We start from the raw sequence: 26975 nt of genomic DNA, 5'->3' as shown, positions 1-26975 counted from the left end.
GGCATCCAGGGAGAATTTCTGTTACTCTTCCCTGTTATTCTTTTCCTGATTTACTTGATTGACTTTCCTTTACCAAGCAGAAACTAGGCACCAGCTGCAGGCTCTCTTTGCAAATGGACGCAATCAGGCTGAGCCACTAGGCACGTGTCAGGAGCTCCCCCAAGAAAAAGCAAGGCCATCACTCAAACTGAGATTGCTGCGGCCACGGCACAGAGTACTAACCACTATATGATCATGGCCAGCCGTAGAGTGACCCAGAAGCAGGGTGGAAAATACTCAGTTCTGTGCTCTCGGGGCGGCCACCTACCTCACCTACAGCCACAGGTATTTCTCAAGTCTCCCCATTACTGTCATAGTTAAAATCGTCACAAAAAGAAAAAAGACAGGAGGCCAGCCTGCTGCCTGCCCGTTTTTCTCTCTTCCTCGCCCCTTGATCAGCTGCCACCCCGCTTTGCTGGGTGATTGTCCTCATGCCCTTGGCCAGAGTATTTCCTTTTGCGACTCTGAAATTTACCACCACATGCAGGTCTTGAAGCTGGGCCCAGTGGCAGAAGGCAATGTACAGGCTTTCCCCAGGGCAAGCAGGCAGGGGTGGCCTTGCGGACTAATTGTCTCTCTGGAGGTAGAAATCAGCACTGCAGGGCGTGAATGGAATTCGCCATAGAAGGAGGAGGTGAGCAATGTGCTGGCTGGCTAGGCAAAGCATTTCTTTCTCCCCCAGTTAAAGGGTCCACCCTCGTCAGGGAATTGAACCTTGGTCTCCCGCATTACAGTCAGGAATAGTCACTGTGACAGGCTAGATCACAGAAACCCCTTTGGGACTGCCACCTGATGTCCCTAGACTACCCCTGAGCCTGTTTTCCCTGCCAGCTTGGGACTTCGGTCCCTTACCTGGTTTGAGCCAGACATGCTTGCCTGCTGCAAACACAGATCCAAATCTGAACCACATCACCCACAAGCTGCAGGTTTAACTGAAAACAGCTTAAGAAATGTTCCTGTCTCCAGCACTCAGATACCCAACTCCCAATGGGGTCCAAACCCCACATAAATCTGTTTTACCCTGTATAAAGCTTATACAGGGTAAACTCATAAATTGTTCGCCCTCTATAACACTGATAGAGAGATATGCACAGCTTTTTGTCCCGTCCCCCCCAGGTATTAATACATACTCTGGGTTAATTAATAAGTAAAAAGTGATTTTATTAAATACAAAATTTGGATTTAAGTGGTTCCAAGTAATAGAACAAAGTGAATTACCAAGCAAAATAAAAAAAAATGCAAGCCTAAGCCTAATACAGTAAGAAAGTGATTACAGATGAAATCTCACCCTCAGAGATGTTCCAGTAAGCTTCTTTTATTCTAGTCTGGGTCCAGCAATCACTCACACCCCTGTAGTTACTGTCCTTTGTTCCAGTTTCTTTCAGGTATCCTTTGGGGGTGGAGAGGCTACCTCTTGAGCCAGCTGAAGACAAAATGGTGGGGTTTCCAGGGGCTTAAATAGACTTTCTCTTGTGGGTGGAAACCCCTTCTCCTCTCCTATGCAGAATCCAGCTGCAAGATGGAATTTTGGAGTCACATGGGCAAGTCATATGTCCATGCATGACTCAGAACTTTACTGGCCGATGCCACATTCCCAGAAAAGTTCAGATATGGATTGGCGTCTCTCAAAGTTCATTGTTAGCTTAAGTGTTTCTTGATTGGGCACTTACTGAGAATAGTCTTTCCTCAGGAAGCTGACCAACTGCTTCACTGAGGCTACTTAAAATCAAACAAGTACCTAGCCAATATTCATAACTTGGAATACAAAAATGATACATGCATACAAATAGGATGAATATATCCAGTAGATCATAACTTTGCAGAGATATGTTACATGGCATATTTAGCATAAAACACATTCCAGTTCTGTCATATTTACACTCATAAGCATATTTCTATAAAGCATTATGGGGTGGAATGTCACACTCACCACTATACTAACAAGGAACAGGGCAAACTCACACTGCGCATGGAGCTCCAAGGGACCAGCTATGGTCAGCTTACATCACACCATGGACTCCACTGGGAAACAACACCACCACCCTTGCTCTCTTCTCTTTCCTAAAGGCTTTGGCTCCACAACAGCCCTGGGAAAAATGCTGTCCCTCCTCACATGCCCTTGCACAGCAGGCTGCCTTTGGGGGCTACACAGCTCCTCCTACAATACCTGCCTGGGACCTTGCCCTCACTGAAGAGCTTCTCAGCACCTTCTTCCTCTCACAATCCTTTCTTTCTACCCTCCCCCTTCTGCACTTCAGATGCTCCTCAAAGTCACACCATCCACAGGCTCCAACTTTCCTTGGGGCCGGTGGGTGTTCTCCAAATCCCCACCCCAGCCCTGCCTCTTCCCCGCGCGCAGCGCATTCCTCCTCCTCCCCACTCCCTCCCAGCGCTTGCTGCGTGAAACAGCTGTTTCGTGGTGCAAGCGCTGGGCGGGAGGGGGGAGGAGCAGGATGCAGCGGCACGCTCAGGGAAGGAGGCGGAGGCGGAGGCGAGCTGGGGGGCGGGAGTTGCCCATGGGTACAGAGCACCCACCAATTTTTCCCCATGGATGCTCCAGCCCAGGGCACCCACGGAGTTGGCGCCTATGACACCATCACAAACTCCCCCAAGGCCCTTTGGCTTTAGAAGCGCCTCTTGAGGACCACAGATTCTCAGGTCTGCACAACCTTCCTCTCAACGCGCAGTGGCTGGACATTTGAAACAGCCGTTTCTGGGATGGGATACATTGCTTTTGGACCTTGGCACTCAGGAAGAATTCCTGTTACTCTTCCCTGTTACTCTTTTCCTGATGGATTTACCTGATTTACTTTACTTTACCAAGTGGAAATTAGGCACCAGCTGCTGGCTCTCTTTGCAAATGGACACAATCAGGCTGAGCCACTAGATATGCGTCAGGAGCTCCCCCATGAAAAAGCGATGCTGTGACTCAGAGTTGAAACGAGTAGGCTGTGGCCATGGGGCAGAGTACTAACCACTATACGATCACAGCCAGCCATAGGGTGACCCAGCAGTAGTGTGGAAAATGCTCAGCTCTGTGCTCTTGGGGCGGCCAGCTACCTCACCTACAGCCACAGGTATTTCTCAAGTCTCCCCAATACTGTCACAGTTAAAATCATCACAAAAGGAAAAAAGGAAGCCAGCCTGCTGCCTGTCCGCTTTTCTCTCTTCCTCACTCCTTGATCAGCTGCCACCCCGTTTCGCTCAGTGATTGTCCTAATGCTAGGGTTACCATATTCAAACATTTAAAAAGGAGGACACTCCACGGGGCCCCGGTCCCGCCCCCGGCCCTGCCCCAACTCCGCCCCTTCCCCACCCCCGGCCCCACCCCAATCCCACCCTTCTCCGCCCCCATTCCAACCCCTTCCCCAAAGTCCCTGCCCCATCTCTGTCCCCTCCTCCCCGCCGCTCTGATCTTGGTTGGGGGTTGCTAAGTGCTTCCCTGCTCCCCACTCGCCCCGCAGCCCCTGCAGCCTCTATGCCCTTGCCTGCCCTGCTCTTCCTCACCCTGCAGCCTTTGTACCCCCCCGCCTCTGCAGCCTCTGTGCCCCCTGCTCCCCACTCGCCCTGCAGCCTCTGCACTCCCTGCCTGCCCTGCCCCTGCAGCCTCTGCGCCCCCCGCCCCTGCAGCCTCTGTGCCCCCTGCTCCCCACTCACCCTAGAGCCTCTGCGCCCCCTGCCTGCCCTGCTCCTCCTCGCCCTGCAGCCTCTGCGCCCCCTGCCTGCCCTGCCCCTGCAGCCTCTGCGCCCCCTGCCTGCCCTGCCCCTGCAGCCTCTGCATCCCCTGCCCCTGCAGCCTCTGTGTCCCCTGCTCCCCACTCACCCTGCAGCCTCTGCACCCCCTGCAGCCTCTACACCCCCCCTGCCGCCTGCCCTGCTCCCCCCATTCACCAGGCAGAGGGAGAACTGCAGGCTCCACGTGGATTCAAACACTGCCGCGCTGCTCTGTGGGGGAGGAGGAAGTGGGGGAGGGGGAGGGACTCTGGCTGCTAGAGGCCCTAGTGGCTGCGAGCGGCATTCAATCAGGCCAGGCATCCAATCAGCTGTGCCGCACTCTGCAAGAGGGGAAGGGGGAAATGCCGGACATTTCTTCTTGATTAGAAATCTCCCCCCGGATGGCCATTTAACACTGAAAAACCCGGACATGTCCGGGGAAACCCAGACGGATGGTAACCCTACCTCATGCCCTTGGCTGGAGTATTTCCCTTTGTGACTCTGAAACGTGCCCCCACGTGCAGGTCTTGAAGCTGGGCCCAGTGGCAGAAGACAATGTAGAGGCTCTCGCTAGGGTAAGCAGACAGGGGTGGCCTTGCGGGCTAATTGTCTCTCTAGAGGTGGAAATCAGCACTGCAGGGCGTGAACGGAAGTCGCCATATATGGAGGGGGTGAGGAATGGGCTGCCCAGGAAAGGCATTTTATTCTCCCTCAGTCAAAAGGCACCACCCTCCCTGTCAGGGAATCGAACCCCGGTTTCCCACCCAGCCAGTGGGGATACTGCAGCTCTCAGTGATTTCAGCTCTCAGAGGGGGAATCTTGCTACTAGTGCAGGCTGATCTCTCTTCCACAGAAACACTGTCCCCTAAGTACTTAGACCTGATGATTATCAGTGATTTCAGCTCTAGTGATCACTTAACCAACCAAAAGGCTCTCTATGGAGCCTAATCAGCTCTGTCTTTAAACAGGAGAGAGGGGCAAGTCAAATAAGTGCCTGTGATTCTTATGCAGAGTCAACAAGCGAAACACTTGTGCCCCCACCAACTCACGCTCTCTCTTCACTGGGGTATGGCATCCAAACCTCCTGTTTAGAGAGTGCACTTGAGGATGACCAGTGCTTTATTTGTAAAGAAAGAGGTGCCAGGACTCAAGCAAGTTTGTTTCTTTTGTAACTGATCTGATAAGCCCAGAGGGCCCAGAGCTATGAACTGCCAAGGCTAGAGGTGGCAGGCCTCAGCCCTAGCACAAATTAAGCACTGACCGAGACCCCCCCTCCTTCAGGCAGGCTAAGTACAGTTCTGCTGTCCGTTATTCATACAGGAGGGATGGTAACGTTTCATGACCCCCACATTTAATTAAGATTATGTTTAACAAAAAAAAGAATGTGAACGGTACAGAGTTTAAGTGTAGAAGTTTCTGGTGATCCAGGAATAACGTACAGATTATCAAGGGGTGCAAAATTTGGTTTAATATCAGATGGCGTATACTAAAGTGATTTGTAACCCAATACCAGCCAAAATTGTTCACTTGGGCAGCATAGCTCTGTCTGCTGGATACCTAGGGAGAGTAGGTATGTTCATGTAGTCTGGTCCTGACACCTTTCCACCCACCTCTGGCTCATCACTAAGTGTCAGGGGAGAGTTCATTCAGACCTTGCTTATAAAGAATAATTTGAAATTAGGTAGGCAAATACAGCCAAAACAAATGCACTGATATAGTGAGAAATAACAGCTATGTGAAGAAGCTAGTCTTTGCTCATACTTTTCAAACCCATTATGCTTTCTCACGTACAAGTATTTTCTCATATACATAGGGCCCTACCAAATTCACAGCCATGAAATCTGGTCTCTGCCTGTGAAATCTAGTGTTTGGTGTGCTTTTATCTTATACTATACAGATTTCATATTTGTATGAAATTGGGGGTCTTGACCCAAAAGGGAGTTGCAGGGGGGGTTGGGTCACAAGGTTATTTAGGAGGGTCACGGTATTGCCATCTTTACTCCTGCACTGCTCTCAGGGCTGGGCGACCGCAGAGCAGCTGCTGGTGGCCATGCGCCCAGCTCTGAAGGCAGCCCCCCACCAGCAGCAGTGCAGAAGTAAAGGTGGCAACACCATAGCATGTCACCTTTACTTCTGCGCTGCTGCTGGCGTTGGCGCTGCCTTCAGAGCTGGGCTCCCAGTCAGCAGCCACTGGTCTCCAGTGGCCCAGCTCCAAGGCAGCGCCACTGCCAGCAGCAGTGCAGAAGTAAGGATAGCAGGACAACTCCAGTACAGTAGCCCTATGACACCCCCTCCCTCCCCCCCACACTCCTTTTTGGGTCAGGACTTACAATTACAACACTGAAATTTCAGATTTAAATAGCTGAAGTCATGAAATTTACAACTTTTAAAATCCTGTGACCATGAAATAGACCGAAATGGACTGAAGGTGGTAGGGCCCTGCATATACTGTATATGCTTTTAAATGTGTATTAATGTTTCAATTTCAATTCAAATTTCCAATTGACTAAATTGGCAACACATAACTGGGGGGTGTTGGGGAAGTTCGGGGTGGGGGGATGGGGGAAAATCTCTGTCTGTATGGGAAGTGGTTCCAGTTCACCTACATGAGAAATGCCATGTAGTCTTGGCAATACTGTAATAGCAGGTAAATTGTCATTTGGTTTGCTCAACATTTATCAGCTTCAGGCAGTCATCTAAATCATTTCAGTTAAGGATCACATACAAAGCCCTCAAAGCATTAGTGGTGATAGCCAGGATAAAAGGTAAGAGGGCTACAGCTCATGCTCCCAGAAAGACAAGCAATGGGGTCAGGGAGATATGCCCGCTGCCTGGTAATCAGGTACAGCATGAAGCTAGATTTATTCTTTTTTCTACCATAGCAGAAGACTGCTGGTGGCAGAAGACAGCCCAAAGCCCCACAGACTACAGTAATCTGGATCTATGGGCAGTGGACAAGTTTTGTAGAATCTGCAGCACTTGAGATAGTTTTTTTTTTTTTTTAGTCTGCAGCAGCTCCATTTAAATTAAAATACTGAGGTTTATAGTTAAACATGAAATTGAATACACTCAGAAAAGAAGCTCGTGTTTTACACTGTCCCATTTTCCAATATGGGGCAGATTTTTGTACTGACAATTGCTAACTGCAGTGCAAAAGCTGGAGGTTGTGGCAAGAGGAGGTAGCTGAAGCTATTGGCACCTACGAGGCAGTTTGGGATTGTAGGATAAGCAGGTTTACTGACTGTTTCTAACATGATCAACAGTGAAGCAGAAAGCTACGTTGATATTTAAATTGTCACCTTTTGGTTTCAGCATTAGTGCCCCATTGAGATAAATGGGGCAGTTCACAACTCTTAGCACTATTGTTTCAGGCTGCTGGCAGACTCAGGAACACTACCCACTCAGTTTACAATCAGGTTGTGTTTTCACATTTATCTGTAGAACCATTAAGTCAAGATTTTTTTAAAATCTAAGATTCTGCAGCAAAATTCTACAATGATTTTAATAAAATACACACAATCCTGCCTACAGTCTAATTTGACTTGACCCAAGGGGCAAGAGTGTTACTACTTCCCCCAGGAGACTGTTCTACTTTCTAATCCTATATAGAATGGGGAAAGAGAAAAATCTCTAATTTCTTTGACTCTGGTGATGGAACCCTCCATTTCTCACCACACTAGAGTTGAGATATTACCAAATAATGGACAGAGACAGTTTTCAGAAATAACATTTTTTGCTTAGTGTTACAATCAGTTTACAGCTCATAATGAAATACTGTTAGAAATATTCTATATTCATACATTTCTAGCAAAATATACTTTTATAAACCATAAGGCACCTTTAAGACTTTGTAAAGCAACACACTGCTCATGATAAAATTCCACAAGAGGGCTAAATTAAAGCCCCTTAATCCTTTACTGTTCAATACAAGATTACCAATGCTCTCGTTAGAAAAACAAAACAATCAGAGAGGTTTCCAAGATGGAGTTATTCCTGTATTAGAATGCACCCTGAAGAAGTCTATTTGAAGTATCTTGAAACTATTCAAGCAGAAAGAAAAAAAAAATCTCCCTGGTGTGAATAAAATGCATTAAAAACAGTTCTTTGAACTGGGTAACAAAGATGCATTGTGGGGATTAAATTTCATTACTCAGTTGATTAAAACCTTTCCATTCATTACTGCCAACAGGAGTAAGGAACAAAAAGAGGCCAATTCCTCCCCATACAATTCAATCTAAGATTTTAAAAGCAGACAGTGAGCAGGACAGAAGTCCATGATAAATTGAATTTGGCCACTGCAAAACTCATTCAGATATTCGTTATTGACTTCTGAAAGTCTAGCCTCTTACTGAACAGAGAGATACATAAAAGAATTGGCAACTGTATAAACTGCTTTGCATCAAGTAGATTTTTTTTTTTTAAAAACATGATCCCACTGTTCACATTAACTACCTGTACTCAGAAACTCACCATCAGCGCTCCTTGGCAAAGAGATGGAAGTACCTGTCAATTTCATTAACTCTTTAAAAGATACGTGTATTAAATATTTAGCTACAGAATTATATCTAATCTCTGCAGTTTTCCTTTAAATACAGTTTAAGGTAGGTGAATACATTATCTGAACAATGCAAAGGATTGCATGAACAAGAGTGAATGCAAAATTAATAAATATACAACAGCCTTCAACACCAACTTGTCTCCCACACAACATGCTCAAAGTAGCTTGCCTTCCACTTCCACCTACCAGCTTCTCTTTTCATACTGGAATGGGGGGTAAGGAAGAATAGTGCGCTGCAATGTTCCTTACTCTGTATTTCAGCTGAAGGAAAGTAGTAAGCTTTCTCAAGGCACAAGTTGCTGAAACCATGGAATAAGATTCTCACACAGAGATTTTGCTTAACGCCTAATGTAGGCAATGACAGCCTTAGTGCGTGGCCTCCAATATGCAAAGTTATATTGTAACAAGTGAAAAGAAGCTATCCTCAATAAGAGGACACAACAGAAAGATAGAGTGAGAGGCACTATGGAATTTACACAAGTTTAGGTGCACATTTGCTCCACTGGGGCCAGATGAGTTTAAAGTACAGTGGAGGGCAATGCACTTGGTCCTTTAAACAGGGGCATATGGCTGTAGATCTGTACTGGTGGCAAGGCTCAGTGAGATGCTTTGCATGTATTCTCAATCAATATGAGAGCACCGATGCACCAGTTGCAAAGAGGAGATAAGGATGAGTCAGAAGGAGACACTAACAGCAGCCTAGTATAAAAAGGGAGATAAATATCAAACCGGCTCAATTCTAGGGCTATAATAAACTAACATCTACAGTAGATGAAGACCCTAAGTCTGGAACAAAGGAAGACAGTACTCAGATCTTCAAAAAATCCATCCCCAACAAAAAGAAATTTAATTTTTTGGGGGAGTATGTAAATATGTAAGCGGAAATCAAGGGAGAGAGCAGAGTGTTGAAACATGATACATGATAAATACAGCATACACCCAGAATAGCACAGTTACATTCTCGCTGATTTACCGTAGTGTAATATCCCAGAACAAGAACAGTCTTCTTTGCTTCATATGGTGCTAAGCCAATCACAGTAGCGAAGTATCATGCTATCAAAAACCCCTTTAGACAGGTTTCCCAGACATGGCAGGTCTGCTCTCCCCGATCCCCTTTACACAGATCTTTATGGTAGTTTAGTGATAACTCTAGCCCCACAACATCCCTATGTAGGCAAGGCATTGAGTTAGTTCTTCTAAGCAGCATCATACCAAGCAATTCTAGATTTGCTCAGATGTGCTGCTGCTTACAGGACTGTTTCTAATGAGCCCCTCAGGAAAGAGCCTCCGGCTCTGCATTTCCACTATTGCTTTAGTGACATGTTTTTCTTCTAGTCCACCACTCCCCTTTATCCAAGAAGAACTTTCTGCATCCTGTGTGCAGCAACAATGGCTTCATCCTCTGAGTCAGACTCGCTTTGGGAAGTGGAGCTCTGAGAGGCGGAGCTGCAGGGGGAGGAGCATTCTGGGGAGCACAGATAGTGCATCAGCGGCAGGCGGTACTTCCCACAGAAGTCTACAAACTTGATTTGTCGGACACAGCTGTCGAAGTAGACACCTGCAAGGGAAAGGAAAGCAAGGCAGTTTTTAGAACAATGACTCAATGGTTTGCTGTGAAACCTGCATGCTCCACAGAAATGAGTAAGCCAGACATGATTTCTAATGCACCTGCCTCATCTTAGAGATGAATTCAAACAGCAAATGTTAGGGAAATAAGAAATTTTTGGTGGGGAGGAGCATATCTGTGTGCTGAAGTGGAAACTGAAAGGATCAGTTTATGTGCAGCTTCTAGTAACACATTTATCAGATTTTTTCAGAGAAAGTAGCAGTTTGCCAGGTACCTGCATCCCATGCATTTTATACAGTAGCCCCACTGCCTAATTTTGCCAACGATTTTCTCACCCTAGGATAGTGTTTGCTAAGTAGTTGCTAAAGTGGCTGGAAGTGGGGCACCAAAAGTCAGGACATCTGTGTTCTATTCCCAGCTCTGCCACTGATTCATTGTGTGGCCATGCAACTTAAATTCTTAGTTTTCCCACCTGTAAAATGGAGATAATAGTTAGCAGTTACCTCCCAGGGGTTTGAGAGAATTCATGTTTCTAAAGCACTTGATACATCCAGGTGAAAGAGTTATAGAGGGCAAAGTACTATTTGAAGAGAGAAACAATGGCCAATTCATTCCACAGAAAGGAAATTTCTCTAAGAATTAAGAGGGAACGTCATGCTGGGGATTGTCAAACATGTCTTTAAATGTTAAATCCATTTACCCGCTGTATTTTCCAGTCTACCAGGCTCCTTCTAACAGTTATCAATAGTGTGTGTATATAAATAAAAGCTCTCTCCCTCATAACCTCATTTTCTCTTCTGCTTGAGTGACGTTACCATGATGAACTTGGATGTTATTTTCCATGAGAACAGAACAGAACGATGCCATAACACACAGTTATGTTCTCCTACTGCAGGGAGATGGTTCTTATTCAGACGCAGGCATTTTCAGAAATGTTTTTAGAGGTGTTTGTGGGTTTTTGTTTTAATTGTAGCTGCCTTTGAGTTAACTATGCCTCTGCACATTTGTAGCAGCACACTGCTAGTTCACGATAAAGTGAAACCAATCTATCTATTTTCATTGTCCAAGCTGTGTGAAATGCAAGGAAACAAATTCCTCTCCCACTCAACGCAACCCAATATCTGGCCTCTCCATCCTCCATCCACTCCCTGTTTTGAAGCTATCATATTAAGTGGTAAGAAGCGAACAGAACCATGACCAAAGAAGTGGTAGTTAAGGAACAGACTAAGAAATAGACCATTTGAATTAGAATAAATCCCTTGCAAAAAAAAGCATTACTTGGAACTCCCCAGTCTTGTACAATGCCCGTGAAATCCCTTGCATACAGGTTGCGCTGAACGCTATGGGATAGGTGCTTCAGGAATCCCAGAACATGATGGTACAGCCGCATAGTTCTAAAAGTGCATTTTGTGTACCAACTAAAACAGTTCTATCAAAAACAGTGCTCCTGTGCAGAAGTTGCAAACCAGTGCTAAGATTTTTAGCAATGACCCTGCAGGGACTTTCTTGTTTAGGGTAGAGACAGCCCAAGTTAAGGTCTGGTCTACACTGGGGAGCGGGGGGGGGTTAGATCTAAGATACGAAACTACAACTACGAGAACAGCATAGCTGAAGTCGACGTATCTTAGATCGATTTACCTCAGGTCCTCAAGGCATGGGGTCTAGACAAGACGCGATAGATCGATTACTACCCACCAACCCTTAGATTCACTGACACAGTCCCTTGAGGAAGAGGATAAGACAACACACCTGGGGCTACTGAAATGCTCACAGCAGGAACTGACTGGTGTGACAACACATGCAATTAAGCTACTAAAAGGAGAGCTAGATTAGAAAGAAATAGATGAGCCGTCAGGTAAGAACAGGAAGCAGAGAGCAGCTAACTTACCTCCACACTTAGGATTGGGGCAGTTGCTGGCCAGGCTCAAATATCTGACAAGATTCCCTGGGAGATCACTGGGAGCATAGGGAATGTTGCGGGTTTTCATGGTGCGTCCAGCTAGTTCCAGGAGACTTGGGGGATTGTAAGTCAGATCACGGACAAAGCGAACAACCAGTGGGTTCCCTCGCAAACTCAGCTCTTCCAGGTGAACCAGGTTGAGGATCTCCCGGGGGAGGTATGTCAGTAGGTTGTTGTGAAGGCTAAGGGAACGTAGGGAATGCAACCTGAAAAATCAAGAGGAAGACAGTCAAGAGGAACAAGCATTACAAAGCACCACCCATTTACTACCTTTCTCACTAGCTTGTTTCCTTTGGCTTTTTCCTTTAAGCACAAAGCCATGCTAACAGAGTTCCTGGTCTAGCACACAGACTAGCCTATGCAGAACTTGGCTCAGCTCTTCAATGCATATTAAAGAAATAAGCAGGGTCTTAAATGTGTCTGCCAACCCACCCTAAAAAACTAGTATAGAACTAAATAGTGCTACACAAAAATAACGCTTTTTAGAGGGATGTTTCCTTGTACCAAGGGTATGTATTCAAAAGCCTCCACACAATGCTCTGAATAGGTCACCTGTTCTCACTCATGTATTAAAGATGAGCAGACTAGCAGTTAGCCAACTCTGGCAAACTCCATGCTTTCATTGTCTGCACCTGCATCACCGCATGCTCAGATCCTGTCAGAGCTCAAGAGCTAAGCAAGGTCAGACCAAGTGAGTGTGACTGGGAGACACAACATGTTGAATTTTTGTATGTAGAGCTCTCCCATCTGTCAGCACCAAACCAATATTCCTCATACTGCATAAGGACATCGTACTGCCGGAAGAGTCATCTTTCAAATGAAACAAAACTAAGGTTATGAACACTTGACATCAGAGATCCCATGTCAAGAGTAGTAATGCTAAACACTGCTATCCTGATCAAATTCCAACTTGGAAACCCCCCCGCTTTTATCACCTTAGCTTGGAGTTTCAATTGCACAGGGTATTCTTTATTTTTTGTCTTGAACTACTATGTAGATTTTTTTCTATTTTGTAGTAGATAAAACAATCTTACATTCAGAGGTGTGTTGTGAGCCTTAGTGAACATTTAAAACATGATGATTTCCTTGAATGAGATGCTATAAAAGAGTATCATGCAAATAAGACCAGGAAAAGATTTTGGGTACAAGGGAAAGGAGGCTGAGCACAATATGATGAAAAACGTATAGCGTAGCATTTATTTTTGCTATTGGCATTTCAACTTCACATTTCCTGTGTCTGTGCTTAGATGCTATGGTGATGGCTCCTATAACAAATCCTAAAATGGACATTCACTTTCACAATATTTTGAATTTACAAGTCCTCCTTGCATTGCCTGGTGCTGAGAATCTCCCCCCTGCAGACCTAACCTGTGATTAAGAACTAAAGACCAACCAGATCTTCCCAGGTACTGTCATCCACACTTGCAGAATAAAGAGGTTTGAGCATTGGCTGGTGGCTGAAGACAGCAAATTAGTTGGATATACTCACTGTGCCAGCTGAGGAGGAATACTCTGGATCTTGTTGTCAGACAGCACTAGGTAACTTAGAGAAGGCAGGTTTGCTAACTCAGGTGGGATAGAAGTAATGAAATTCCCTCCAAGGTACAAAAACTCTAAACTGAAAGAGAAGAAGACTGCATTACTTCATTAATCTTATTTCTGCAGTTTCACTTAGCGCTGGGTCTCATTTAGTTTACGAGAGATTTACAGCTTGCACTGCAGATAAAACAATTTTTGTAAGACATACCATATGAAGAGAAAGTTGACATATTATCAATGACCATAATAAAATGATAGTGGAACAGCTCTGCTATGTTAATGTTGAGTGTCACTTTCAGCTTAGTAGTTGACTCTCTAAGTGCACCAAAATCCATATGGCAGCTTAGATGGTGTTGAAATCTGTTGTGTGGAATAGGATTAGCATCCAAATTTGGGGTCATTTGACCGAGAGGTTCCTGAGCTACATCTCAAAAATAATCAGCTATTTACAAAATCACTTGGATCTTCTAATTTTTTTCCCATGTACACCTTGGGCTCAAATTATTGCTCAACCCTCCCCACACTGATCTCAGCTACAGCATGGGATTCACCACCCTTTTAGAGATACACTGAAAAAGTTATTAAGAACATAAGAATGGCCATACTGGGTCAGACCAAAGATCCATCTAGCCCAGTATCCTGTCTTCCGACAATGGCCAATGCCAGGTGAGCCAGAGGGAATGAACAGAACAGGTAATCATCCAGTGATCCATCCCGTCGTCCATTCCCAGCTTCTGGCAAACAGAGGCTAGGAACACCATCCCTGCCCATCCTGGCTAATAGCCCATTGATGGACCTATCCTCCATGAACTTATCTAGTTCTTTTTTTAACCCTGTTATAGTCTTGGCCTTCACAACATCCTCTGGCAAAGAGTTTCACAGGTTAACTGCACATTGTGTGAAGAACTATTTCCTTTTGTTTGTTTTAAACTTGCTGCCTATTAATTTCATTTGGTGACCCCTGGTTCTTGTTATGAGAACTAGAGGTCGTAAAGGTTTATTAAGAATGAAGTTTGTAACACCAGGTCAGCACAAGCTGAACTGATGAACCTAACGGAATGAAATGAGCATATGCAGCAAGAGTATGGCTCTGTTGAAAAGCCAGATGGTTTCCAGTCTGTTGTCCTAGTAACTGGATAGCTCAAGGTGATATGCTGTGGTCACTGAACCTGACCTGAGCTTAGATAAGTGTAACTATATTTACATGTATGGTGCGATATTCGCGTATAGCTGTGTTAAGACCCTTCTTGGGGTGTCAGAGTATATGCTTTATTTTACCACTCAGGGCTTTTGCATTTAGAAATGGAATAGAGGGATGCTCAGCTGAGCTCAGTAATGATGTATTTACTCAGAGAAATAAGGACTACTTCTGACATAGCACTTTCACGGTTAGATCGAAAGTGCTTTAAAAAGGAAGTTAGTCTCATTATCCCCTTTTTGATGGGTTAACTAAAGCACAGATAGGTGACATGATTTGCCCAAGGTCATCCTAGAGACCAGTGGCTGAGCCAGGAACAGAATTTAGAGCTCTCAAGTCCCTAGCCACTGTTCTATCCACTAGGCCACAATGCTTCCCACCTCAATGAACTAAGATTCCAAGGGTTTGTCCACATGTGTTAGAATATGGCCTGGAGGAATCATGATAACGGATGCCACATAAAACATTCAGTAGAGACAGACCGATTTATGTTAAACACAACAATTCCTTTCTCTGCTGAGTACTAACTCATGTTTAGCATCCTGTTAGTTACTATGATACCTCAGGGCCATGCTCTAACATTTAGTTTCCCAGCCTAGAAGCGCTCCAACATTTGGATCTATCCTTTCTTTACAACTAATGATGCCCCACTGCCCAAAGATGCTGGCTAGCATAAAACTTAACAGCTGGCAGTAGAGAGATCCGCCCAGAACTCTAAATTCAGATATGAGATCAAAATTTCCTGAAACAAACTTTAATAAGAAGTTTCCCCATCTGGTCTGCAAGTGGAGTGAGGAAGTAAAAGTTTAATCAAACAATACACTTATGCCCACCACATTCTATGATTTGCCATTTCTACAGAGAACAACACAGCTGCTGCTGAGACGCAACAAATTTAAGATCAGTCTCCTGAAACTATTGGTAAAATGTTTGAAGAAAGGAATTCTAGTGGGTTGCCTCTAATATCATATCTTTACCACAGCTCCAGTTACAAGTCTATCCACACACACAGCACCTGGCTTTTTTTTTTTTTTTTTAGTGTACATTTGGTATTAAATATGTAAAAGAGCACATACTTTGGCACTCATTGCATCAAAGGGTATGCACACAGTTCTCTAACATCACAGAAGACTCTATAGCAGAGCTAAATGAATAATTGATTTTTCAGTTTGGCAGCCAAACTGAAAAATCCAGACAAATTTCACTGTTCTTTTCCTCACAGGTCATTTTAAAATGTGTCAGTTGTTTCTGATATGTATTGCCCAATTTTTCTGTTTAACTTCTTTCCATAAACCATTATATGGGAGTAAAATAAAAGAAACATGCTCTCTTGCTGCTAGTGATTCATGGTTCTTTATATTGCTAATTTGATGCACCCTGGAGGAGCCATTATTTGCAAACCTGCATGTGTAATATAACTTAGCAGTGCCTCTATTCTAGTGGAGGCAGAGATAATATTTGGGGCTTGTATACACGTGAAAATTCATCTGGAATAAGGTAGGATAAGAATTTAGAGTGCATTAAATATTTCTGAAAAATTACATATATGGATGCTCTTATTCCACAATAAAAGTGTCTTATTCCAAATTAGCTTAAACCACTTTGGAATGGTTTAAGCTAATTCAAAATAAGGCAATTTTATTCTGGAATAAGAGTACCCACATATGCAGTTACTCCAAAATAGCTATTCCTGACTAACTGCCTTTGTATAGTAACCCTTAGTGTGAGGCAGTGCTACTGTGGTTCTGATATATACACCTGCAGTCGGAGTAAGATTCTTCACAGATGGGTTTCAAAAGAATGGGGCTCAATCTTTGTAATGCTACTCAGACTTGCCTCAAAGTCATTACATAAAAGGATCTCAGTGGAAACGGTTAACAGCTTAAGTAAGCATAGTAGTTGGCATCTTGATTTTTGCTGTTGGGAACTTGAGTATTCTATACTTGCAGTTGCACGAGTCTTTGGGTAGTTTAATTCCTCTTCAGTGGAGTTACTCCAGATCTACATCAGTGCAAATGAAAGGGGAATCATCATGTTTCAAACCAATTGGATATCAAGAACACTTAAATTAAACTGGTTCTCATCCACTTTCTTAACTTCACTCTTTTCATGCAGCAGTTATTGTTGTCTTTCATACTCCTGATTAACACCCAACTGTTGAAAGCAGTGAGAGTGTGCAAAAGGCTCGAATGTTGCTGGGTCCTACAGAGCAGGCTGCTGAGTAGGGCTGGGTGAATTTTTTTTCAGCAAATAGTAACATCACCAAAATTATTCACCAATTCACATCAGAGTGGTTTCAGCTGAAAAAAAAACTTTTTTTTTTTAAATGCTGAAATATTTTGTTTTGACATTGGGTTTAGAAATGAAATGTCACTTTGTTTGACCCAAAGAGGGTTTTTGTTTTGCTTCTCATTTTAGCAAGAAAAAAACAAAATAATTCAGTGTTTGATTTGAAATGAAACAAAAAAGGTTGTCTGCTTATTTCTCTCTCAGCACTACTGATGTCGAATCTTGCTTTTGTTGTTTTTGACAGAGGACTTACAGTGGATTGGGAACATTTTCATAACTCAACTGAACAAGTCCCGGTGCAGAAACTTAAAACTTTGCGCAGGCTGCCTACACAGTACATTAGTGTACATAAGTGCACATCCCTCAGCCCGCGCCGCTTCCCGCAGCCATTGGCCTGGAGCAGCGAACTGCAGCCAGAGGGAGCAGCAATCGGCCGAACCTGCAGATGCAGCAGGTAAACAAACCGGCCCAGCCCACCAGGGTGCTTACCCTGGCGAGCTGCGTGCCAAAGGTTGCAGATCCCTGTACTAATCCATACCTGTGTGTCACACACTAACTGGCCAGTATGGACCTTGCTGGCATGCACTAGACGTTTACTTTCTTGGTATCTGTGTTATGCCCTTATTAGTTCTTCAAAGACTCTCTGAGAACATACTTTATTTCTAATGTAAACAGTCAGAAATGCTTTTGGGGGGTGCATACTATCATTCAGGTTCTCTTTAGACATTGAAGTAGCAAGAGAGGGCACATGCCCGATTACTTTTAACTTTACAGATAGCTTGGGAAGCTGAGGGTATATTTATTCGGCTTGTTCTACACTAGAAAAAGTAACCTTCTGCTGTATTGTGACCAATAGGCAGTTTTTCTAAGGCAAAAAACCACTCAGGTATTTGTTGATAGTGAAACTCTACAGCTACAGAACAGTATTTTCACTTATTGGTACACGGACCAGCACTGGCATTTCGAACTGCAGCCTGATATTCTAGGCTTCTAGTGAGCTTCTGTGCTGGGCCCCACTGTATCACCACTAACAAAGCATAAGCTACTCTTGACTGTTAAACTAAAATCTGCAGCAACCCAAGCTCCATTGCACAGTGTAGGCACAACTGAGATTGTAGTCTGAAACTAGCACAGGAGCTTGAATAGTTTGGGAACAGGCACCTAGTCACCTCAATGGCCAAATTATACAGCAGTTCACCAAATGAAAATTAGGGGTGAGTATACAGAGGACTAGAGACATGAGGGAGAACTTAGGCCTTGTCAATGTAAGAAAGTTGTACCAATTTAACCTAAGGGCACATCTTCACTAGCAACATTAAAGTGCTGCCGCGGCAGCGCTTTAACGTGCCTGTGTAGTCACGGCCCTCCCAGAGCTATAAAAAACCCCACCTCCACTAGGGCAATGGCTCCCAGCGCCGGTACACCGTCTACACTGGCACTTCATAGTGCCGAAACAGCATGTGTGTGTGTGTGTGTGTTTTCACACTCCTGAGCGAGAAATTTGCAGCACTGTAAAGTGCCAGTGTAGACAAGCCCTAAGTTACTACAGAAATCAATTTAATTAAATCAGTGCAACTCCCTTGTGCGGTTGTTTGGTTTAAGAGTGCTTTAAATAATTTATACAAAATCAGTATAAGGCATTCTTAAAACCAAAATGCCACACAAGGGAGTTGCACTGATTTAACTAAATCAGTTTCTGTACCAATTTAGACAGACAAGACCTACAGGTGATTTGACACTTCTCTCCCCACTCTCCCACACATACACTCTTCTCAGACATCTGGGTTCTTGTTTTTGCATAGGAGGTCATTGCTCAGGTGTACATAGGTTCAAACTCTGAAGCACATTGAAGACTCCAGTAAGAGGTCACAGGGTTTCCACATGATTCACCATACTTACATCACATCTTCCTGAACCTTGCCCAGGGACATCAGCAGCCTACCCAGCATAAGGTAAACAGCTCAAGTTTCTGACAGAAGATCTAGATCCCTCTGAGTAGCTTAGCCAAGAGCAGAGCTCAGAAATTCTTTCCCTTATACCAAGCTATGCTTAACGTCTGCTTCTCTTCTTTGGAGGTTAGTGGATGTTGCAAAAAATAAACACTCACTTCCCTGATGCGGATGGATCACTTGAGGATTGCCTGTTCTGTTCATTTCCTCTGAAGCACCTGGCATTGGCCACTGTCGGAAGACAGGATACTGGGCTAGAGGGACCATTGACCTGACCCAGTACGGCCGTTCTTATGTTCTTTGGCTGCACATATGAAACTATTATTATAGCCTAAAGTCAGACAAGACGGGAGGAAAGGAGAAGAAAAAAAAAAGTGTGCTACTTAAAAGTTCTATATTAAAGTGAAAATGTGGTATGTTAGTGAGGGAAACATTGCATGTCAGATGGATATTCCCACACCATTCTCCAACTCTAATTTTCAATGGGATTACCTCTTTTCCCCAAATAAAAAACTTAATCATTACACAATCACTGACTATTTTCTCAGTCCAAGAAACAGCACTAGACTGGCTAAATCATCAGAGGTTGGATTAAAACTGGAAAAATAACCTGAAGTATTAAGTGGAAACCCATAACGTTTAACATCCAAGACTGGACAACTGTACCATGTAACCCGATACAGCACCAAAAAACACTCACGTGATTTTGTCTACCTAGTTAGAATACGCTATAGAAGAGAAAGAAGTGCATTTTAAAATTGAGTTAGCTACCTCAAACTGTCTCTCAGGCTAGGTCTACACTACGGGGGGGGAGTGGAGGGGGCGGGGGAGGGTGTCAACTTAAGATACACAACTTCAGCTATGTGAATAGCGTAGCTGAAGTTGCGTATTTTAGGTCAACTTACCTGGCTGTGGGGACGGTGGCGAGTTGACCGCTGCCGTGCCACCGTAGACTCCGCTTCCGCCTCTTGCTGCGGTGGATTTCCGGAGGCAACGGCAGAGCGATCAGGGATCGATTTTATCGCATCTTCACTAGACGCGATAAATCGATTCCCAATAGATTGATTGCTACCCGCCGATCCGGCGGGTAGTGAAGACGTGCCCCTAGATTCAGCGTTTACCAGATAACAGGGGTGTAGGAGTGTTAAATTGTCTGATGCAATTAGATTACGTTACCAGTGTTTCAAATGGGGTGGGGCAATCATTTAAAACCACATCTTTTCCCATAGCCTAGACATACTCTCAGGACACAGCTTCACTGGAAAAAAATAGGTGTGTTCTTAAATTACCTAACAGGAGGTAAAATCCAAGTGAAGCCAGTAAGGCTGTTTGTCGCTATCACATAAGGTAGAGACTCTGGGGCACATAGGGGTTTACCCTGACCCTGCTAACTCATATGAAAACCACAAATGGCCTTGCCTTCACAACAGGATTCAGAGAGGTAGCCATGTTAGTCTGTATCAACAAAAACAAGGAGGAGACCTTGTGGCATCTTACAGACTAACAAATTTATTTGGGCATAAGCTACAGCCCACTTCATCAGATGCATGGAGTGAAAATACAGTAGGCAGGTATAAATATACAGCACACGAAAAGATGGGAGTTGCCTTAGCAAGTGTGTGTCAGTGCTAACGAGGCCAATGCAATCAAGGTGGATGTGGCCTATTCCCAACAGTTGACAGGCCCCATGGCACACCTTGGCCAGGCTGACGTGTTAAAGGCAACCCATGCTGCCACCAAGGGAGTTCAAAAAAGGCGCTAAGGCAGGGCAGCTCATGCTTTTTAGGGGCACCTTCTGCCCTAGCCTCGCCACATCCTCAGGGGCAGCAGCTCGCAGTGGCAGCGTGGCACAGGGACCGGCGCAGGAGGGGAACCAGCGCACCTGGGTTCTCCTCCCTGTGCTTGAGATTCCCCAGCCGAAACGGGGCCGGGGATCCTCGCTGCCCCTCGGGGGGCTGCCTGGCACAGCCAAAGCGGCCCGGGCCTCTCAGGGGGCCCCGCCTCGCTGGCGGCGCCCCCAGCCCCCGTGGCCCGGCTCTCACCTGTTGAGGGCCTGGATCTCGGGCGGGATGCTGTGCAGCCGGTTGCCGCCCAGGCTGAGGCTCTGCAGCCCCCGCAGGCCCAGCAGCGCGGCGGGCAGCTCGGCGAAGCGGTTGCCGCTGAGGTTGAGGACGCGCAGGGAGCGGGCGAGCGGGGCCTGCCCCAGCCCCTTGGGCAGCGCGCCGGGCCCGCCCAGCCGGTTGTTCTTGGCCAGCAGGGTGCGGAGCCGCGGCAGCTCCAGCAGCTCGGCCCCCAGCGCCGCCAGCCCGGTGCCGCTCACGTCCAGCACCTCCAGCGCCGGGAACCAGCGCGCCAGCCCCGGGGGCAGCGGGCCCGACAGCCGCCGCGACAGCACCAGGCGCCGCGTCTCGCCGCTGCGCCGCGCCTCCAGCTCGGCCGCCACCGCGCCCGCCTCACCCGCCCCGCGGCGCGGCAGCTCCAGCAGCCCCGCGCCGCCGCCACCGCCCGCAGCCCCGGCCGCCTCCTGCGGCTCCATCCCGCCGCCCCGCTAGGCCCGAGCCGCGCCGCCGGGCCCCGCCCGCTGTATAGCCCCGCCCGCTCGCGGCACGTGGTGCGCCATGCGGCACGCGGGGCGGCTCTGCCCCGGGCCCCGCAACCTGCACGCGCGCTGCAGCTCGCTATGCGCTAGGCGGGTTCCCGCGCGTCGCCTCCTGCGTCACCCCGCCGCTGACGGGCTCGCCCTGGCTGCAGCTGCAGGTGCCGGGCGGGCTGCGAGCTGCAGGGGGACCAGATTTCCCAACGAGAAAACGGGGCGCCGCCCCCCATCCCCGCCGCCCGAGGCTGAGCCCCCTCAGGAGTCTGTCACCTTTCGCTGGAGTCTGCCAGGGCCCCGCTGGCTGCCAGCCCCAGAGTCCCCGGGGTTGAAGCAGAGACTGTCACAGGGGTCTCTGGAAGTCAGGGATCTGAATTCCATGACCTCTGTGACATAAACATGGCCTTATGTATTATGCCTGGTGCGGGGTTCCCTGGGGCTGGGGGTGCAGCCGGGCCGGGCTGTCTGTAGTTGGCAATAGGGGGCCCCTGCCAAGCTGGTGAGCTTGCACCGCTTTTTATTTTTCCACTAATTTTTAGACCCTTTCTGTGGGTGATTCTCTGCCCCCGCCCCGTTTATATCACTTGCACGTTGCATGTGTATCACCACCTCACACTTTTTGCTGGGAAGACCAAGATTTACCGGACTGTAGATAAGCTCAGACTCCAGCCTAAGGCTTTACCTGGTTTCTAGACCCATGGTGGCATGAGTTTGCTCCTGAGTCAGTCTGTGCACAGCGGTGCATATGGAGCTTATTGAAGGGTTGCAGATGTCACAGAGGGGCTGTGCTGACACCACTGATTGCCGGGTAAAAAAAAGCTTTTACTGTACTTACTTTTCAGTGTATAATATATAGAGCAGTATAAACAAGTCATGGTCTGTATGAAATTTTAGTTTGTACTGACTTCACTAGTGTTTTTTATGTAACCTGTTGTAAAACTAGGCAAATATCTAGATGAACTGATATATCCCCTGAAAGACCTCTGTGTACCCCCCAGGGGCACACGCACCCCTGGTTGAGAACCACTGCCTTAGACTTCCCTGGAATTTTTCCCATTGTTTGTAAAAAATGGAGTTCCTCAATGATTCATTGGCTATCTGCTGTAAATAGCTCCCATTGGAACGTCCTGAATCTGATGCTTGCTTGAGGAAGAGCAGTCAGCCTTAGACTGAAATGTTCCAAAGGAACATTGTTATTTGGCAGGTAAGCGCTTGATGACTGGGCATTACTTTAGCAGGGCATTTGAGCTCCTTGATTTCAATTTGTGGCCCTTTGGACACAGGTTAAAAGGTGTGTAATCAGTTATCACTTATCTGCATAAGCAGCAAAGTGTTTTCACAATGGGTAAATTGACATTCCCGAGCACTTTTCCTGAGAAATCAACCTTTAGCCCTAACAGAGACTAAGCTTAATAACAAAATAGGAGGGGCTGTGCTCTTTTATGCATCTTTATGATGCATAAAGCCACAATGAAAGGGTTTTCATAATTTTTTTCTGTGTTTTTTCCCTGAGAAATCTCAGAAATATCAAATTTCATTGTACTGCAGCACTCACTGGTGGTCTCCTAATATTTAGCACAAGCTTTTAAAAGATTAGACTAAAAGGCTCTTCTGCACTCAGTTGGTAAAGTTTCACTCTCTTGATTCTTGTGATGTCATAACAGCTAGCCAAAGTCTCAAAAGTAATAAAAAAAAAATTTAAGATTTAAGATTAAAATTCAGAAGTATGAAGCCTGCTAAACAACCAGTTGGGGCTACTGGACAATCGAGATACTAAAGGAGGACTCAAGGTCAATAAGGCCATTGCAGAGAAACTAAATGAATTCTTTGCATAGGTCTTCATGGCTGAAGATGTGAGGGAGATTCCAAAACATGAGCCATTCTTTTTAGGTGACAAATTTGAGGAACTGTTCCAGATTGAGGTGTCAGTAGAGGAGGTTTTGGAACAAATTTATAAACTAAACAGTAATAAGTCACCAGGACCAGATGGTATTCACCCAAGAGTTCTGAAGGAACTCAAATGTGAAATTGCAGAACTACTAACTGTAATCTGTAACCTATCATTTAAATCAGCTTCTGTACCATATGATTGGAGGATAGCTAATGTGGCGCCAATTTTTAAAAAGGGTGCCAGAGGTGATCCCGGCAATTACAAGCTGGTAAGCCTGACTTCAGTACCCAGCAAACTGATTGAAACTATAGTAAAGAACAAAATTGTCACACACGTAGATGAACATGATTATTGGGGAAGAGTCAACATGGTTTTTGTAAAGGAAAATCATGCCTCACCACTACTGGAATTCTTTGAGGGGATCAGCAAGCATGTGGACAAGGTGATCCAGTGGATATAGTGTACTTAGATTTTCAGAAAGCCTTTGACAAGGTCCCTCACCAAAGGCTCTTAAGCAAAGTAAGCAGTCATGGGATACGATGGAAGGTCCCCGTATGGATTGGTAACTGGTTAAAAGATAGGAAACAAAGGCTAGGAATAAAAGGTTGGTTTTCAGAATGGAGAGAGGTAAATAGTGGTGTCCCCCATGGGTCTGTACTGGGACCAGTCCTAGTCAACATATTCATAAATGATCTGGAAAAAGGGATAAACAGTGAGGTGGCAAAATTTGCAGATGATACAAAACTACTCAAGATAGTTAAGTCCCAAGCAGACTGTGAAGAGCTACCAAAGGATCTCTCAAAACTGGGTGACTGAGCAACAAAATAGCAGATGAAATTCAATGTTGACAAATGCGAAGTAATACACATTGGAAAACATAATCCCAACTATACATATAAAATGATGGGGTCTAATTTAGCTGTTACCACTCAAGAAAGAGATCTTGGAGTCATTGTGGATAGTTTCCTGAAAACATCCACTCAATGTGCGGCAGTCAAAAAGGCTAACAGAATGTTGGGAATCATTAAGAAAGGGATAGATAATAAGACAGAAAATATCATATTGCCTCTATATAAATCCATGGTATGCCCACATCTTAAATACTGCGTGCAGATGTAGTTGCCCCATCTCAAAAAAGATATATTGGAATTGGAAAAGGTTCAGAAAAGGGCAACAAAAATTATGAGGGGTATGGGATGGCTGCCATATGAGGAGAAATTAGTAAGACTTGTACTTTTCAGCTTGGAAAAGAGACGACTAAGGGGGAATCTGATAGAGGTCTATAAAATCATGACTGATGTGGAGAAAGTAAATAAGGAAGTGTTATTTACTCCTTCTCATAACACAAGAACTAGGGGCCACCAAATGAAATTAATAGGCAGTAGGTTTAAAACAAACAAAAGAAAGTATTTTTTCACACAACACACAGTCAACCCGTGGAACTCCTTGCCAGAGGATGTTGTGAAGGCCAAGACTATAACAGGGTTCAAAAAAGAACTAGATATGTTCATGGAGGATAGGTCCATCAATGACTATTAACCAGGATGGACAGGGATGGTGTCCCTAGCCTCTGTTTGCCAGAAGCGGGGAATGGACAACAGGGAATGGATCACTGGATGATTACCTGTTCTGTTCATTCCCTCTGGGGCACCTGGCATTGGCTATTGTCGGAAGACAGGATACTGGGCTAGATGGACCTTTGCTCTGTCCCAGTATGGCCTTTTTTATGTTATTTAGTTCTTTGGTCACCATAAAGTCTTCCAGGTTTGAAAAAAAATTAACAATCAAATGTCTAATGGAGAAAACATGCAGAAAAAAATCCTCAATGTAAAATAAATCTTTCCATCTTCCTTCATCGATGACAAGGGCGGTAGCTTAATGTTTTGTATTTATTTTTTTCTTTGCAGGTCACCTATAAACAGTCTGAATACAAAAAATCACTTCCCATTTCACTTGATCAAGCTTCACTTCCTTATTATCTGTGATGTCATAATCTGACTAGTTCTTCTGTTGTCCATAGAGTTTTCCAGGGTAGACAGCACCCAAATTTCTAATGCAAACAGCAAACCCAACCCAGCCCAAAGCACTTTAAGCACTTTTGTGGTGGTTGTTGTTGGGAAATACCAACCAACCCTTTCAGGCTTTATACATCATAAAGTCATAAAGGAGCAAAAAAGTAAAATAAAATCCAGTGTGAAATAGCAGAGATTCTCACAAAGATGTATGAAATACTCAGTGAAATCCTGGCCCCATTAAAGTCAATGGGAGTTTCCCCATTAACATCAACGGAGTCAGGATTTCACCCTATATTATTATCTTTAATAGCAGCTACTGGCACTGAATATGGGAAAGTTGCCAGTGCACGTGCGAGCTTTAGGAGGAAAGTATGTGCACTAGTGACTAGAGAATGGGACCGATCTTCATATAGATTTTTGTACCAATATAAGCCCTTGTCTACGCTACTACTACGTGCTGTTATATACCCTAAAGCTGCAGAACCCCTAGCATAGACAGAGCATACACTAACAGAATGAGGAGTTCACCTCCACAAATAACATTATCTATGCTGAGAGGAACACTATTCTGTCTGCATAGAGGTGTCTTCTCCGGTGGTTTCTCCAGCATAGCTACGTCAGCCAGGATGCGTGGTTCTTTTACACCCCTTACTGACATAGCTAAGCCGACAAAAATGTTTAGTATAGATGTGCCTGACCTAACTCAGGGCATGGCTACACTTGCACATGTAGAGCGCTGTGAGTTAAACCAGCCCTCGGAGAGAACATTAGGGAAAGCGCTGCAGTGTATTTACACCAGGGGCGGGCAAACTTTTTGGCCTGAGGACCGCATCGGGTTTCGTAAATTGTATGGAGGGCCGGTTAGGGGAGGGGGTTGTGGCCCGGCCCCAACCTTCTATCTCCCCTCCAGGACTCCTGCCCCATCCAACCCCCTGCCCCGTCCCCTGACTGCCCCCGGATCCCTGCTGCCCCATCCAACCCCTCCTCTCATTCCTGACAGTCTCCCGGGACCCCTGCCCCATCCAACCACCCCTTCTCCCTGTCCCCTGACTGCCCCTGCGGGGAACCCCTACCCCTGACTGCCCCCTGCAGCCCCATCCAACCCCCCCCCTCCTTCCTGACTGCTCCCCAGGACTCCTGCCCCCATTCAACCCCCTGTTCCTCCTCCGATCCCTATCCACATCCTCACCCCCTGACCACTACCCTGAACTCCCCTGCCCTCTATCCAACCCCCCCGGCTCCGTGCCCTCTTACCGCACTGCCTGGAGCACTGGTGGCTGGCAGCGCTACAGCCACACTGTCTGGCTGGAGCCAGGCCACGCTGCCGCCGCCACTGCCACCATGCAGCACAGAGCACCAGGTCAGGCCGGGCTCTGCAGCTGCACTGCCCCAGGTGCTCACAGCCCCACCGCCCAGAGCATTGCGCCGGCGGCAGAGTGACCGAGCTGAGGCTGCGGGTGAGGGGGAACAGTGGGGGAGGAACCAGGGGCTGGCCTCCCGGGCCAGGAGCTCAGGGGCCGGGCAGGACGGTCCCGTAGGCTGGATGTGATCACCTGGAAAGATTCGCTGAGAGCACTCCACGCCTTGCTAAGCAAACAGGAAGAGGATTTTCAAAATTCCCAGAGAATTTAAAGGGTGGGTCTGACGGTTGGTCACCTGAGGG

General features: G+C 46.0%; 2 protein-coding genes across 12 annotated transcripts in view; one reads left to right on the top strand and one right to left on the bottom strand.

Annotated features, from left to right (window-relative positions):
• Positions 1-26975, top strand: part of LOC128844939 (uncharacterized) — a 102869-nt gene that overhangs the window by 46911 nt on the left and 28983 nt on the right. For 4 of the 11 annotated variants that reach the window (XR_008446570.1, XR_008446562.1, XR_008446572.1 and 1 more), the window contains one exon: positions 17109-19342. The exons of 1 other annotated variant lie outside the window; for it this stretch is intronic. Coding sequence is in view for 4 of the 10 variants with exons in the window: in XM_054043125.1 (XP_053899100.1) it covers positions 17109-17318; positions 18667-18704 (248 nt within the window). In the remaining 6 variants the exon portion in view is untranslated. Of the gene's footprint in view, positions 1-17108; positions 19343-26975 lie in introns of those variants that run through there. 6 more of the 11 variants (XR_008446575.1, XR_008446576.1, XM_054043134.1 and 3 more) reach the window with 6 other exon arrangements.
• Positions 7468-21364, bottom strand: LRRC58 (leucine rich repeat containing 58). Its single transcript, XM_054043083.1, has 4 exons — positions 20856-21364; positions 13328-13456; positions 11767-12044; positions 7468-9869 (listed from the first exon to the last, which is right to left on the bottom strand). The coding sequence occupies exons 1-4, from the start codon at positions 21347-21349 to the stop codon at positions 9661-9663; spliced, it is 1110 nt and encodes a 369-aa protein (XP_053899058.1). The 5' UTR covers positions 21350-21364; the 3' UTR covers positions 7468-9660.

This window comes from Malaclemys terrapin, chromosome 1 (assembly GCF_027887155.1).
Source record: "Malaclemys terrapin pileata isolate rMalTer1 chromosome 1, rMalTer1.hap1, whole genome shotgun sequence".
NCBI lineage: Eukaryota > Metazoa > Chordata > Testudines > Emydidae > Malaclemys > Malaclemys terrapin.
Note: the sequence above shows the minus strand (reverse complement) of the source record. Positions and strands in the feature narration are given on the sequence as shown.

What these genes read in the sequence shown, in the direction of transcription:
- LRRC58 (XM_054043083.1), bottom strand. Translation starts at nt 21,349, where the DNA reads ATGGAGCCGCAGGAGGCGGCCGGGGCTGCGGGCGGTGGCGGCGGCGCG. An exon ending in GAGATCCAGGCCCTCAACAG is followed by an intron (nt 13,457 to 20,855) that starts GTGAGAGCCGGG and finishes CTTCTCTTTCAG; the next exon opens with TTTAGAGTTTTTGTACCTTG. An exon ending in CCCCAATCCTAAGTGTGGAG is followed by an intron (nt 9,870 to 11,766) that starts GTAAGTTAGCTG and finishes TTTCCCTTGCAG; the next exon opens with GTGTCTACTTCGACAGCTGT.